Below are 15,853 nucleotides of genomic sequence, written 5' to 3' on the forward strand. Positions count from 1 at the left end.
AGTTGAAAGAAAAGGGCAAGGTTGTACAAGGGAATAGTGAAAGGAGTAGTACTCAAGAGGGAAGTGAGAAAAAAAATGAGTCAAGAGGAAATGCTAAGGTGGCCCTCTTGTAAAATCTAGGGGTTATTAGGGAGGAGTTGGAAGAGCGACAACCGGTGATCCTCTTTACGCATAAGGACTAAGTTTTGCACAATAACGTACTAACCTCTTCTTTGCCTAGTTCTATTTCTTCTCTTTTGCAGGATTATGATGATGTGTTCCCAACGGAACTCCCAAAGAGATTGACACCCTTAAGGAGAATTGAGCAACAAATTTACTTCATCCCAAGTTCCCAATTGCTAAACAAATCGGCTTATAGAGCCAACGGGGATAATACCAAAGAACTTCAAAAATAAGTAGATGAACTCCTTAAAAAGGGAGTTGTGCAAGAAAGTATGAGTCCACATGCCGTACTCGTGATCTTGGTACCAAAAAAAGCTGGAACATGGCGTATGTGTGTTGATTGCCGAGCCACCAGCAAAATCACGATAAAATATTGTCATCCTATCCCTCGTCTTGATAACATGCTTGATGAATTGAATGGTTCGTTCATATTCTCTAGGATAGATCTTAGAAGCGGATACCATCAAATCCAGATAAAAACTAGAGATGAGTGGAGAACGGCATCCAAGATCAAATTTGGTCTATATGAATGGTTGGTGATGCCTTTCGTTCTCACTAACGCTCTTAGTACTTACATGTGCCTATTGAATCATGTGATGAAATCTTTTGTTGGCTAATTTGTGGTTGTTTAATTTGATAGATATTTATGTATAGTAGAACCATAGATGAGCAATTTTATTGGCCTAATATGCGTCGGGATGTTGCTAAGATTTATGGTCAATGCAATGAGTGTCATGGTGCTAAGTCTAGGATCCTTCCTCATGGTTTGCATGTTCCTCTCCCCACTCCTCAACGACCGTGGCTTGATATTTCAATGGATTTTGTGATAGGTTTGCCGAGGATCAAAAAGGGTAAAGATAGTATTTTGGATGTTGTTGATCGATTTTAAAAAATGGCTTATTTCATTGCATGTCATAAGATTGATAATGCATTTTATGTTGCATCATTATTTGTTGAGCATGTAGTAAAATTGCATGGTATTCCCAAAACAATAGTGAGCGATAGGATCCCAAATTCCTTAGCCATTTTTGGAAAGAATTGTGGGGATGACTTGGTCCTAAATTGATGTTTTCTACCTCATCACCCATAAATCGATGGCCAAATCGCTCACATGCATCTATCTACTGAAATTTAGCAGATTTCTGAGTCAGCTTGGTCAACGGGGATGAAAGAGAAGAAAATCCTTCTATGAACCTTCTGCAATAACTAGACAAACCCAAGAAACTATGTTTCTCCATTGTTGTCGAGGGCCTTGGCCAATTCTTTACAGCCTCAATCTTTTGAGTATCCACTCTAATGCCTTCATCTGAAATACTATGCTACTGTTAGAAGTAATATGTCAAACATTTTAGAAATCCCAAAACAGAAGAGTGTTCAATACTAACAAGTCTCAAAAAAAAAAAAAAAAACTAATACTATGCTACTGTTAGAAGTAATATGTCAAATATTTTAGGAATCCCAAAACAGAAGGGTGTTCAATACTAACAAAAAAAATCTTTTGGATGTAGAGAACGAAAGGTCAAGGAAGGGATATCAAAACAACTAGGTCTTATAATCACAAGTCAGTTGGATTATCGGGTTCAATCATAATTCTTTCGATTCATGTTTTTTTTTTTTTTTTTTTTTTGGGGGGGGGGGGGGGGGGATAAGGCAAAGTTTTCTTTCCGTTCATGTTCATTGTAATCCAATACTAAATAATTATTCTTTGAAGATAAATTACGGATTTTCTAAATCTCACAGTCACATAAGAAGATTTAATTTAGTTCCAACTAATTGGTGTTACCTTGCTTCCATTAAATTCCGTTCTAACTTAAGTCTGCATTGATACTGAGTGATTTTAAGACATTTCATGCAACTTTCTTTCACATGATTTCAGAAAAAGCTTCTTGTCCTTTCTTTATTTTGACAGAAGAAAATACAAATGAAATTGCAGCGGGCAAAATAAATCTCACCTAAGGGGCCACAAAACCTTTTTCTCTCTCTTTTTAGGAGATAGAGGAATTAACAAATTAAGTAGCTATCTTTACTTGGCTTTGGATCTTTAAGAAAGGAAAGTGATTTTGAGCTTTAACTTCCTCCTATTTCCTCTTTAAGCAAAGTTATTTTCTCCTTTAATTCCTTCTTTCTTACTTCCTCTTCTTTTCTCTACTTCCACAAATATTTTAAGCTGGCACAGACGGGGTAAAAAAGCAACTTATAATAACAAAAAGTAATAAGATAAGAAAGGGAAGACCAAGGAATCAAGTTACTGAAACAAGGGAATTAAGGAAAGGTAAAAGAGAAGCAAAAGGATATTGGCAGCAAAGAGAGCAGAGTAAGAGAGAAAAAGACGAGGAGGAGAGAGAAGCTACGTAAAAATATTGGAAGAAACCAGCAAATTAGAATTGGCAGTCCTATCATCTACAAAAGTTTGGCTCAGATCAATAATTAAAAGGATAATCAGCATATTGTTTCACATTCCTATGCCAGCTACTCCCTGAACAGGTCTTCTCTTCCCTAGAAATTCGCACGGCCAAGTAGAGAAGCAGAAATAAGAGAAATGTCTTAATATAGAGAAAATCGTGCAATCCGTACAAAGAATATGAAAATGTATCTAGCACTCGACATTTAAAACTGTCCACCAAGAGAAAAAACAAAACCAAAAAAAAAATTGGTACCGGTCATAAAATAACTCGTGCTACAGTGTCAAATTGAGGTACAATCTTCCAAACAATAAAACGAGCATCATAGAACTGAAGATCTACCACAGAAAACTTACTGGGTGACAAGAAGAACATCAATAGTTGAAGGATCAATTTCATCAAAATAGGGAAACGCAGACATGCCTGAGTAAGCTAGATGAATGCCACGGTCAAACTGCCAAAAAACATCAAAAGTAGTGAATCAGGTTCACAACTTGTTCCCCAAAAAAAGAATGACAAAGTGTGTAGCCTACCATGATTGTTTTCCCTTTAAAAGTCATGTAAACACAGGACCGTCCCACTTCATTTCCAACCCCTAAAGGAGTGATACTCAGTTTATATCATTCTCTATTAACTGCAGGACTAGGTCTCTTCAAAGACGATTGCGGTTGTCCAGTAGATGCCATTCTTACATCCAAAGGACAAAAAGTTAGATCATAAAATTTATCGTACAAAGTATAATAAAATTATGCGTGGTATATGAAATGTATACTATGTTTAATAAAATGTAAACAATACAACCACAACCCAGTGAAATCCCACAACATGGGGTCTGGGGAGGGTAGTGTGTACGCAGACATTACTCCTACCAAGGTAGGACGGCTGTTTCCGAAAAACCCTCGGCTCAATAAAAGCATAAAAAGAGGTCAGATAAGGCTAAGAAATTCAATAAAATGTATACAATGTATAATAAAATTATACGAGGTATATAAAATTTATTATACAAGGTATAATAATATGTATATAGGATATAAAAGACAGTTACAGCAGAATTCACCTATTAGTGATATATATTTGTATAGTTTAATTCTGATTAATTTTAATTTCAAAATATTACTTAACATAGGTTTCCTTATACATAGGAAGTTGTTTTAGCAAAAAAGTAGGAACGTATGGAGGTTGGAGGTTTCCTTATACATAGGTAGTTGTTTTACTATAGAATTCTTAATTAAACTGCTACAAAATGTTTATTGCATTTACCTGTTAATAATTTGTAAATATTTTTATATTTCTGTCTACTTATGTTTTTTCCCCTTAATTTTCCCCTTTAGAATCGAGCTGATGCCTCGGGAGTCATAAGTTTTTTACGGGGTCATTTGCACAAATGTCCCTATTTCGAGGTGGTCTTTAATTTTTACCCTTCAAATTTGTGATCTTTAATTTTTGGCGCGGCATAATTTAGATTTCGTAAGGCATAGTTTACGTTTAACTTAAGCATATATATCATAATATACACGGAAATTATGCCGGATAAGGCAAAACATTCAATACTCAACATAATTTGAAAAACGACATAATTTTAGATTTTGCTCGGCATAGTTTATGTTTAATTTCGGCATATGTATCATATCATCTACACAAATTATGCTGAATAAGAAAAAACGTTCAATACTTAACCTAATCTGAAAAATACTACAAAACTTATGCAGCATAACTTAATTCCTACATAATTTATGCCGAGGAAGGTAAAAGTTTAGTTTCTGAAGATAAAAATGATACAGATTATGTCTTGTAAACTAGGTCTGTATGTTTCATTAAATAAGTAGGAGGGCCAAAAATTAAAGACCACAGCTATGAGAGGCAAAATTAAAGACCATTGCGTTTGAAGGGAAATCCGAGCAAAAAAATGTACGTTATGGGCGTGAAGCATGACTTGTGAGATATTATGATACGAAAACATAAACTTATACCCCGCAAAAAAGTTATTTGTATTGAGGGATAAAAATTAAAAGACCAGCACAAAATAGGCATGAAAGTGCAAAATGTCAATCAATGATTTGGTAAAAATATCAGCCAATTGATCGCAGAATTGCAGTACTAAAAAGTTTGTACCTTAATCATAATGACCCATCTCCTAGTCTGGTGGGGGGAATGAAATTGAATTACATACAATATTTGGCCAACCTAACTATCACTAATTTCGTTAAAAGGTTTGAATTACACACTATTGAAGGAAGCCTAATTATCAGAAAAGCGCATTGGCTACTACCAGTCTAACACCCTCCGAATCCTTTTCAAAAGTCATTTTAGCTAAATAATTACTTCCACCGTTCCATAATAAGTAGTGCTTTTATCTTATGCACGCCCCTTAAGAAATTGCTTGCTCTTAAAAAATTATGAGTGTTTTTACTAATTTATCCCTAATTAATACCGAGAAAAAAAAAGTTAATGATTCTATTTTATAAATAAGGGTAAGTTTGGAAGAATAAGATTAATTTCTTTTTGAAATACTAAAACACCACTTATTTTGAAACAAAATGAAAAGCCTAAAACACTACTTATTATGAAATGGGGGGAGTATGATCCAAAATAAGTGTCACTTTAGAAACCAATAAAACATCAACTATTTTAGTCCAAATCTATTTTTCTCTAATATATAATAGATAATTTGTATAATTTTCTTAAAGGTCTCTCAATATTTATTTACTCATTTTAGAAAGATAAAGAGCAATTTATTTTAATTTTATATTTTATAAAAAAGAGAGTAATTTCCATTAATGAAGTAACTTTTCATAATTATTACTGTTAAATAATCTTCTTAATCACCATGCCAAAATTTTAAAGAGAAAATTTATAAGTTTAGAGCGTAACTACGGAAAGTAGTTATAGTTTGCGTATTTATGAAATGTAGCTGCATTTGCTGTATTAGGTGGAAGAATTGTCTCGGACGGATATGAGTTGTATTAGCGAAAGAGATCAGGAATGTATGTACCATGCGGGTATCAAACTGTATCAGGGCATATTGTATCAGTTGAAATTGTGCAAAAATATATATCAACGTTGATAGTTACATTCCATAAAATATATAACTATGTTTCTTAAAATTTTAAAACTATAGCTACATTTCATAAATACCTCACGTTTCTTAAAATTTTAAAACTATAGCTACATTTCATAAATACCTCTTCTAAGTATTTGGCACATCTTGTAATTTTTCCAACTTTAAACCACATTTAAAAGGGACCAATAACAACAATAACAATATATCCAGTATAATTTCACAAGTGGAGTCTGAGAGATAAAATGTACGCAAATCATACTTTTACCTTTATGGATGGAAGGACTGTTTCCGATAGACCCTCGGTTAAAAGGAAATGTCACCCTAAACAGAATGAAACTGAGAAAATTTCCTTAGACCAAAGCATTCTAAGAAAGAAGTTCAAACCACAGCCCATTAAATAAGCTTATTTGGGAACACAAACAAGTATGACAAGTTGAACAAATCTCCAACATGGGAAAAGAAAAAAGAAAATCACCGAAGGGTATTCCGTATACAAACAAAAACATAAATTCAGACAAAAAATGTGAGACTTAGAGCCCGTTTGGATTGGCTTATAAGTTGCTTATAAGCTGTTTTCAGCATTTTTGAGTGTTTGGCTAACCAGTTTAAAGTCATTTTATGCTTAAAATAAGCTCAAAAAAATAATTGGATCCATTTGACTTAGCTTATCTAAAGCAGCTTATAAGCTGAAAACAGCTTATAAGCAAAAAAAAAATAAGTTAGACTACCCAACTTATTTTTTTAGCTTATAAGCTGCAAACAGCTTATAGACAAATGCAAAAAATATCTCCATTAACTAACTAGAATACTTTGATAAATAAATACAAAAAAAAAAAAAAAATGAACTGGAAATAAGAAGCCAACAGGAACTCCATCAATGGCTTGGACAACTGTGGTTGTCGTTGTTTGCCTTCTTGTTGGCGCCTCTGTTGTCCACAACTTTTTCAAACCTGATCTGGTAAGCTCCCCAACTTTTGCTTTACTTATATAAACCCCTAATTTGTCCTGAATTTTTTTGTTATTGATTATTGGAATGACATGGGTCGAAATTGGTGAGGATTCAATATTGAGTATTATATAGCTGACCCTAGATAGGAGGGTGTAGAGGTTGACAATTAGGGTAGAAGGCTAGCAAATAGTTACGTTTTTTTGCTTTTTCTTATGACCAGTAGGATTGGAATTATTTTCGTCATTTCTATTAGAGATAATGGTCAAAAATACACCTCGACTAGTATTTGATGGTGCGTATTGTACATTTTTTTTTATTTTTTTTTTAAATGGTTCTAAATGACACTTCATGCAGTTAATTGAAGGAATTAATTGGAAAATTAAAAAATTAAGAGATAATGGTAAAAAATATCACTTTTTTTTTTTGAGTTTACAACACTAGTCGAGGTGTGTCTTGATAAATAGTTGATGATAGTTCAGGTAGAAAACGTGAACACTTGATAGTTCAAGTGTATTTAATAAATAGTTGGTGATAATTTAGGTAGGAAACTCACAAAAACGTGATAGTTGAGGTATATTCTTTACCATTGTCTCTTTTTATTATTGAAGTATCCTCGTATTCCTTATTCTAGTTCTCTATTACTATCTGTTGTCTCTTCTATTTCAGTTTTCTTAATATCCTGTTGGTTGTTAGCGCGTATGTTTTCATAATTGCTGTGTTTTGAGTCGAGGGTGTGTCAGAAACAGTCTCTCCACACCTCAAAAGTAGGGACGAGGTCTGCATAGATGCTAAATGTTGTTGTATTATATAGTTGACTAAACTTGTTTGGAATTGAGACGTAGTAATTGAGCCTTTTGGTCCTTATGCTTTAAATCACCCAATTTGTTTGTTTAAGTTGTTGTTTGATGTATCACATTAGTATTATAAAGATTTAGTTGTGTTATGTGACGAGCTCGACCCAGAAGGCAAATCCCCTACTGTCATTAGCAAGGGGTTTCGAACCTGAGACCTCCATTATGAAAGCCCCATGCTCAACCAACTGAGTCACCCTTGCGGGTGTGTTATGTGATATGTTTACTTAGCATGGGCAGAGAGTGTGGGCTTTCTCCTATTCATTTACCTGTTTGATAGAATGCCCCTTTGAAATTCTGCTATGCTGAATTGTAATTCCCGCTTTATTACTTTTAGAACCCCCTAATTTGTCCTGAAATTTGTTCTTTTGATTATTGGAATAATACGGGCCCCGATGGTGCGGCATGAATATTGAGAACGTATTGGAATTAAGATGTTGTAGGTGAAAATTTTGGTGCTTATGCGGTAGGAAGTTTTGATGAAGTAGCAAGTTTATTTAAGTTGTTGTTTGATGGATCCAACAACATTAGTATTCTGAGATATAATTGTGTAATGTGATATGCTTACTTAGCAAGGGTGATTTATCTGGCCTTTCTCCAATTTCATTTACCCGTTTGGTAGAATGCACCTTTGAAATTGCGGCTATCACTATAGTGTCGGTTTAAGACAACTTGGGACATCTCTAACTATGTGCAGTTAAAAACTGATTTTCTTTTTGGGTACATGATATATGAGTAGACAAGCTTTATACATGCTGGACTGTTATTAAAATGTCATGGAAGGATCCAAGAATGAGATCGACGCTGTAGTCAGCATTATAAAGATATCTAATTTTTATATAATTTAGTGCAAATCTTCTTTGCATTCTTAGTGTCATATCTGGTCAAATAAACAGAGTAAGAGGAAGTAACACATTGAGGTCCCTAAATAATTCTCAAGTGTGTCATGACGTACAATGCGAATATTTGAATACACTCACCAAAGACAACCATTAGTTGGGAAAACAGCAATAGTCTACTGATTGGAACTTAGTTTTGCCAGGAATGGCGATAAAAGCAAAGCAAACTTATAATCTTGCCAAGCTTGTTTGCATGACAGGAAAAGCATGATATATTTTATGTTCAAAACCATAACACTAATTAGACAATCATTGTTGGATTTGATAAGTATTTTAGGCATAATACATAAATTGACCCTCAAACTTGACCTCAGCCGGCAAATATGCTCTCCAACTTTGAATGTGTGTAGGCATTTCAGCTTGTCTCCACTTTGATACTTTGATGTACCACGTCAGCATTTATGTTTGTGTTAAACTTTATACAAGTTAGTTGAGGTGCCCGCACCCAAAGTTAATGGGCACACTTGTAAGCTGAGGCCAAGTTTGAGGGTATTATGCCTACATTTTATGTTGAAAGCACTACCATCGTTTTAAAGGATGAACCTTCTTCCAAACATATAAGAGACTCTTAACAGAATAAAGTTAATGATGTGTTTGATTATTATCATAATCTATGAATTCATCAATAAACTACTATACACTAACTACATTAGGGTGACAACAAGGAAAAGAACATTATTCACCTATGAAAACCTTTTTATAGGTGAATAAGCACAGGCACGCTATCACACTGCAGAAAAGCAAGAAAGTATCGAAGAGTTGTTTACTTTAGTCGATCTTTGATCAAACTGGTTTTGTAATACTAATATCACAACATCAAACTCAATTGTCTTATCAAAGTACACAAAAACAACGGTAACGAAACAATTGTATGGTGTTTTTCATGTATGCACCTATAGACGCAAACTGCTGGAAGTCAAAGCAGTCAGCCTGGAGAGTGCAAAGATGATCTAGAAAAGGGCATTTTGAAAAGGCTAAATTCTATTCCATTTCCTTCTTCTCCCCTTCTCATCAAGGGCCTTATATCACACATACACATATATATCTACAGAGATGAATCACAACTAGTACTGCAAATGTAAGAAGTTCGGTAAGCAGATATGTCGACAGCAGAACAACAACCGGCCAGTAAATTTCTCAAATTGAATTCATGTTGCTACAGCCACATTGGCAAAATCAAGAACAAGGGTACTCAATTTAACCCTCCTCTTGGTACATGTAGCTTTTAAATCAAGCATTACAATTTCAAAATATCTAATATAAGCAGATAAATCACATACTGACAACTCCAAAGTGCAAGCATGTTTATTTTATGTGTACACAAACAGACATAAATCCGTCTCGCATGCGAATGAGAGAAGCAAGACAGCAGAGCAAGAAACATTTTAAATTGTGACACTCAAACATAGCTATCACAAAGAATAAACAGTTCTCACAGAGGAAAATCTCATTGCATATTCGAATATAAGATGATTCTCATCAAAAAAGTATTTAGCAAGAACCATTAAACTCTTTCAAACAGAACAGGCTGCAAACGTATAAAAGGATCAAAAGAGAATGATTTAGAAAGAGTACTATAGAATTTGTTTGCCTAAAAAACTAGCTCATGTGGTTTCATGCCTGACTTGAGTGAGAACCTTGCGGACAAATACTCCTTCAACTCGGGAACACCCTCAATGGCCTTGATCAATGCTGCATCTACAGCTTTCTGATCATCTTTCTTTTCCTGTGGAAGCACATTCTTCTCCTGCAATCAACAAGAATGAATATCATGCGAAGAGAACAGTACAGTTCAGATCAAAGATTCATCAGTATATATCATTCAAAATCAATCAACACGGCGTCAATTAAAATTAGTTAAACTCAGCTGTATTTTTTTTAATAAAGAAGATGAGAGATTTCAAAAATAGAAGCAAATGTGAGACCTTTCTATGGAAGCAACCAATGGAATAAAATTGCAGAGATGAAGAAAGGACTCGAAATCAGTATATGCCTGCAACGGAACTAGAGCGCCATTGTCTCTGTTCTCTCAAAGGCAATATTTAAAACTAAGCTGTATGAATCCTACATATCCATTTTAATAAGGGAATATTCCATATATGTTGCAGTTTATCCGAGTCAATTTCATTCATTTACGGGTAACTGAATTACAAGAAGTAGTGGAAATGTAAGAAGTTCAGTAAGCAGATAAGTCGACAGCGAAACAACAACCGGCCAGTTAACATCTCAAAATTGAATTCATTTAGCTACAGCCACATAGGCAATCAAGATTTTGGGTACTGAATTTCACCCTTCTCTTGGTACATGTAGCTTTCAGTCAATCATTACATTCTGATCTTTTCTAATATCAAAGGCAAATCCACAGAGGCGGATTAAGCATTTAAATTTAGTCAGTTCAACTTTTAAGATTCTTAGCATTGTACTCATGAAATTATGGGTTCAGACCTGATATATCTTGATATTTTAGTATGTTTTTACATATATATATATATATATATCCATACTCAGTCGAAGTTATGGGCTAAGATAACCCCGTAGCTAAAAGGCTAAATTCCATGCCAACAGATCCATCATTTATTGACAACTACACAGGGTCCACGTGTTTAATTACAAGTACACGAGCAATGGCACTCCTGCTAACATTTTAAATGTCATTGCTCGTGTACTTGTAAATAAACACGTGGACACTTGTGTACTTGTCATTAAATGACGGAAGAATAGACAATTTCAACCAGGAAATCTCATGTTTCTTTAGAAGTAATGGTATATTGGAAAACCAGCATAAGGACCACAAAATCTCATGTTGCATGCTCTAATTTAAGATAGCCATCTTTGTGAATTCTCCATAGCCATTTTTAAAATGGAAATACTCCATATCTGTTCCATTCTTTTAATTACAGGTAATTGAATTAAAACTAGTCTAGGAAATGCAAGAAGTTCGGTAAGCAGATGTGTCGACAGTAGAACAACAACCGGCCAAATGAATTCATGTAGCTACAGCCACATTGGCAATCAAGATCTTGGGTATTGAATTTCACCCTTCTCTTGGTACAATGTAGCTTTCAATCCAGCATTACATTTGGATCTTTTCTAAAACATGTGATTGCATGTTTATTTTACATGTACCCGAGCAATGGCACCCCTGCTAACCTAACCTTAGATGCCCACATAGCTTAGTCATAATTTTGGAAGAACAGACAGTTCTAACTTAAGATGATTCAATCAAAATCAATCAACGCCCTAAATTAGTTAAAACTCTGGTCAAGGAGGCTCGAGAGACCTCGATCACATATTATTCACTTAACTCACCAAACCAACAAATTTGAATCATAGATTTCTATATGCCTAAGGAAAATGGGATTTGCATAGTAGGATGCGAAAGTTTATTTACATACAATGGAGTTTGTGAATTCTCTATGTCCAGTTTTTTAAGGGTCTCCACAGCCGTTCCACATTATAGTGTTTATTTCATTCCATTTTGAGGTTCGATATGTCAAAAATATCTTACCTTTTTAACATGTTTGAGGTTCGGCATGTTTGATGTTCTGTGTCCATTTCATTCCATTTTGAGTTTCTAGATATTCAAATCTTATCTTTTTAACATGTTTGAGGTTCTAAACTAAGCATTTTTAAGGTTCTACCAGCTACATGAATTCTCCTCATGATCCATTTCACTCTATTCGGACCTATGGGATGAAAATTTGTATTTTCCAGTAAATGAGAATCTCTGGGTATACTTAAACTAAATCAATATATCTAACCAGAATATAAGGCAAAAAATCAGACAAACTAACAAAAGAATTTAAAGCAGAAAATGAACAAACAAACCTCTTTTTTCTCTTCAAAGAACTCGCCTTCACCCTTCTTCTGCTTCTTCTCAGCTTGTTTAGCAAAATACTTATCATCAATCTTCTCAGCATTTACTCCACTAACATCAACTTTCGTCGAAGTAGCAATAACATAAGCTTGATTAACACGTCTTAATGGAACACCATTAAGCTTAAAAGGCCCAGTAACAAGAAGCAACCCAGATTGAAGCTGTTTCAAAAATACCACTCTCTTTCCCTTAAATCTACCAGCAAGGATAATCAACACGGTACCTGAAGAAAAATGGAAAAACTAAGTAATGTAAATAATTATGCTCCATAATTACATTTTATAGTGATATTTTAAAATATTACAAAATATAACTCTATTTAATCATTTATAGCAGAATACACAAGTACAAGTACCCAAATTGTAGGCACAATTTTTGTACTTGTGCATACTGCGTATACACGATCCGGGTTTACATATTGTAGGAAAATTACCATTTTTAGTCCCCGAAATACTGAAAAATTCTGATATTGATCCTTGTGATTTCTGGTCAAGCACATTTAATCTATTGTTGAGCTGTTAATAATAAATTTGTACTGCTACCCCATATTTGAGGATAATATATTTTAGTTCATTGAAGGCTAAATATGCTTAGCCAACTACTTCGACGATCAAAAACGGAATTTACTAATAACTAAGGAACCAAACATGCAATTACCCCTATATTGTAACATACAATGTATCAGTGTATATACACTGATATTGTATGCATCCGCAGACAGTGTATATGCTACATTTTGAAAGAAAAATACTGCTTGTTTTGGCGGAAAAAAATAATGTCGAGAAATAATAGCCCTTAGCTTTGTGGGTTTTCGTTTAGGAAAAATTGACTAATGTAGCTGATTGTGCTCCATAATTACATTTTAGCAGTACTTTTAAACATTACAAAACATAACTATGTTATTATTTATAGCAGAATGCACAATATTTGTATGCACACATACTGTGTATATGCTATCCGTGTATATATGCAACATTTTCCAAGAAAAACCCAACATAAAATATCAATATACTTTATACCTAGGGAAAACATTACACATAATGTATCAACCTTGTATTAAGTGTATAATAGTGTATAATTTACTACTTTTAAGAACAACATGTAGTAACAATACAAGCTTAATATAATAAATGGGTGGCAGAACGACTAATAATTATCACAAGCAAATGGATCAAAAGTGCACATTTCTATTAATTGGAGGTTAAATGTGCTTAGACAAATATTACAAAAGGTACCAAAAATGCATATTAAGGTATCCGTGCATATACTTAGATATTGTACGTGCGCCCATCAGGGGCGGAGCCAGCGTATGTCCAGGGTTCCCTCGGCGAAAAATTACAGTGTATTTTTAAAGTTAAAATTATTTTATTATGTATATATAATAGATGTTGAATCCCTGACTTCTTCGTATATTTACCTTTTACAATTTTTGAACCTGAATGAAAATTCTGGCTCCGCCACGGGCGCCCATACATTGTATATGCTACGTTTTGAAAGAAAAATACTATACTACGTATTGCAAACAAAATAATATCACTATATTTAATACTGTACCTGGAGTAATACTTGCTCTTAGTTTTGTGGGTTTTGGTTTGTGTTTGTTAACAAGGGGTTTTGCCACGTCATCAGCTGGGTAAAATTTTGGTGGTTTTTCAGTTGTTGGAGCTGTGATTGGTTTTTTTTGGTGTGTAGGGAATTTACCACCATTTTTTTTCTTGATAGCCCATAAACCTTTTTTGTGGTACATTTTGGTACGTGAGTATTTACCAACACCACGAATTAGATCTGGGTTTCGTGTTGTTTTTTTGGCCGCCATTGTTGTTGAAAGCTCTGTTAGAGAAAGAGAGACTTAGGATAAACCCTAGCAAGATTGTTATATAGATACACAAGCTAGGGTTAAATGTTAATGTCCATTGGGCTTAACTTAGATTATTATTTGATACTTATAATTTAGATCTGGCCCCTTTTGCTGCGTGGACTCAAAAGTTGGGCTTTTTCAGTAAAAGCCCAATGACTTGATTATCAATCATTGGCACAGGTATCCTATCCTATTATGGGGGCGGTCTTTAATATTTGGCCTTCAGCAATTTACGTGGCCGAAAATATCCCTGAGATTCTGAATTCGAACTCCACCAGAGTTAAAAAAAAAAATGCAAGGCGGAATTTCGTAGCAAATTATGCTTATTCGCCTAGAAGTTAGGCCTTCACTTCTATAGAAACTCCGTAGAGGTAAAAAAAAAAATATATATATATATATATATACATCGTAAGGCAACATTTCATAGCAAACTATGCCTATTCAGGGTAAAGTTATGTCTTAAGGCATAGTTTCTATATAGAACTTATGCCTTGAGGCACAGTTTCTACATAAAGGTTACTATGTCTTAAGGCCTTGAGGGACAAAAATTAAAGAGCAATCCATATGAAGGGCAATCCGCGCAATTTTTTTTATTATTATCCTATCCACCGAGACAACATTCTGGATGAAATTTCATAAATAGCTTATAGCCTATTTTGTCAAGCTTAGTTTTCCTCCAAAGTGCTTATTTTTTTCCATTAAGTGTTTATTTAAAAAAAAAAAGTTTGGCCAAACTTTTGGGAGAAAATAAGTGTTTTTAGGGAATAGCAAAAGTTGCTTTTCATAAACTAAAAAATTAGATTTTGGCCAAAAACATTTTTGAGAAATACACTCAGAAGCACTTCTAAAAGCTTGGTCAAACACTGATTGTTACTTAAACATGTTCTTAAACTAATTCGTCAAACACAAATTGTTTTTCGCCAAAAGTGTTTTTCTGAAAAACACTTTTCAAACACAAGTTGATTTTAGATGCTTGGCCAAACAGGTTATTAGTTTAGAGCGTAATTACAAAATGTACCTACAATTTGCGTATTTACAAAACGTAGTTATAATTTTTGTATCAGGTAGATATCAGTTGTATAAGCAAAAGAGACATCAACTAACAACACACCGAAGAGTTCTATTAGCGCATATTATATATACCTACGTTTCAGAATTTTTTGAAACTATAACTACATTTTGTAAATACATTTTTCTTGACATGTCGCATAATTTTTCCTTTATTTCTCTTCCTTTTCTTCACTTTGTTTTCCTAAGAATTTCTATAATTTATAGTAAGGGTGTACATGGATTGGGTTGGTTCGAATTTTTTAAACACCAAACCAAACAAATTGCGTCGGGTTTTAAAATTTATACACCAAACCAAACTAATAAAATTCGGGTTTTTCAACCTCAGATTTTCTCGGGTTATTCGATTTTTTCGGATTTTTTTTTCGGAATAGTCTTGATACAAAACATATACACTTTTACTTCAAATTTTTTTTAGTCCTACTAAGATACAACTATATAATTAAGGTGTTTCTTAAGAAAATAACATAAAAATTGAAAAGAGTAATGACATTGTATTAAAATATTCAACAAAAGATAATAAAATCGGTTAAAATAAATATTGCTAATTAATAAGCCATAAAGAAAATGACCATAATCTAAAAATACTAAGTCATGCTAAAATAAGTACGGCTAACAAGTATTAGTTACGTGACAAAGAAAAAAACTTAAGTTATGTATTTTCACTCTCTAAACCAATTATGCAAAACTAAAGAATAGATATCCAACATTATTGTCATTCTTAGT

The 15,853-nt window shown here is 33.7% G+C and overlaps 1 protein-coding gene and 3 non-coding genes across 4 annotated transcripts; all 4 read right to left on the minus strand.

Annotated features, from left to right (window-relative positions):
- Nucleotides 1-9,398: 9,398 nt before the first annotated feature.
- Nucleotides 9,399-9,489, minus strand: LOC132616394 (small nucleolar RNA snoR109). Its single transcript, XR_009573176.1, has one exon. It is a non-coding gene; the product is annotated as a small nucleolar RNA snoR109 (small nucleolar RNA).
- A 264-nt stretch (nucleotides 9,490-9,753) lies between these two features.
- Nucleotides 9,754-14,057, minus strand: LOC132614049 (large ribosomal subunit protein eL6-like). Its single transcript, XM_060328405.1, has 3 exons — nucleotides 13,756-14,057; nucleotides 12,153-12,424; nucleotides 9,754-10,071 (listed from the first exon to the last, which is right to left on the minus strand). Exons 1-3 carry the CDS (start codon nucleotides 14,015-14,017, stop codon nucleotides 9,916-9,918), a joined length of 690 nt encoding a protein of 229 aa, XP_060184388.1. The 5' UTR covers nucleotides 14,018-14,057; the 3' UTR covers nucleotides 9,754-9,915.
- LOC132616393 (small nucleolar RNA snoR109) lies at nucleotides 10,488-10,579 on the minus strand. Its single transcript, XR_009573175.1, has one exon. It is a non-coding gene; the product is annotated as a small nucleolar RNA snoR109 (small nucleolar RNA).
- On the minus strand, nucleotides 11,250-11,327 carry LOC132616397 (small nucleolar RNA snoR109). Its single transcript, XR_009573179.1, has one exon. It is a non-coding gene; the product is annotated as a small nucleolar RNA snoR109 (small nucleolar RNA).
- Nucleotides 14,058-15,853: the final 1,796 nt, after the last annotated feature.

This window comes from Lycium barbarum, chromosome 10, assembly GCF_019175385.1.
Source record: "Lycium barbarum isolate Lr01 chromosome 10, ASM1917538v2, whole genome shotgun sequence".
NCBI lineage: Eukaryota > Viridiplantae > Streptophyta > Magnoliopsida > Solanales > Solanaceae > Lycium > Lycium barbarum.

Excerpts from the sequence above, each read along its gene's own strand:
- LOC132614049 (XM_060328405.1), bottom strand. The coding sequence starts at position 14,017 with ATGGCGGCCAAAAAAACAACACGAAACCCAGATCTAATTCGTGGTGTT. Across the intron at positions 12,425-13,755 it reads AAGAGCAAGTATTACTCCAG|GTACCGTGTTGATTATCCTT; the intron begins GTACAGTATTAA and ends ATTTTTCTTCAG. Across the intron at positions 10,072-12,152 it reads TCTTTGAAGAGAAAAAAGAG|GAGAAGAATGTGCTTCCACA; the intron begins GTTTGTTTGTTC and ends TGTTGATTGCAG.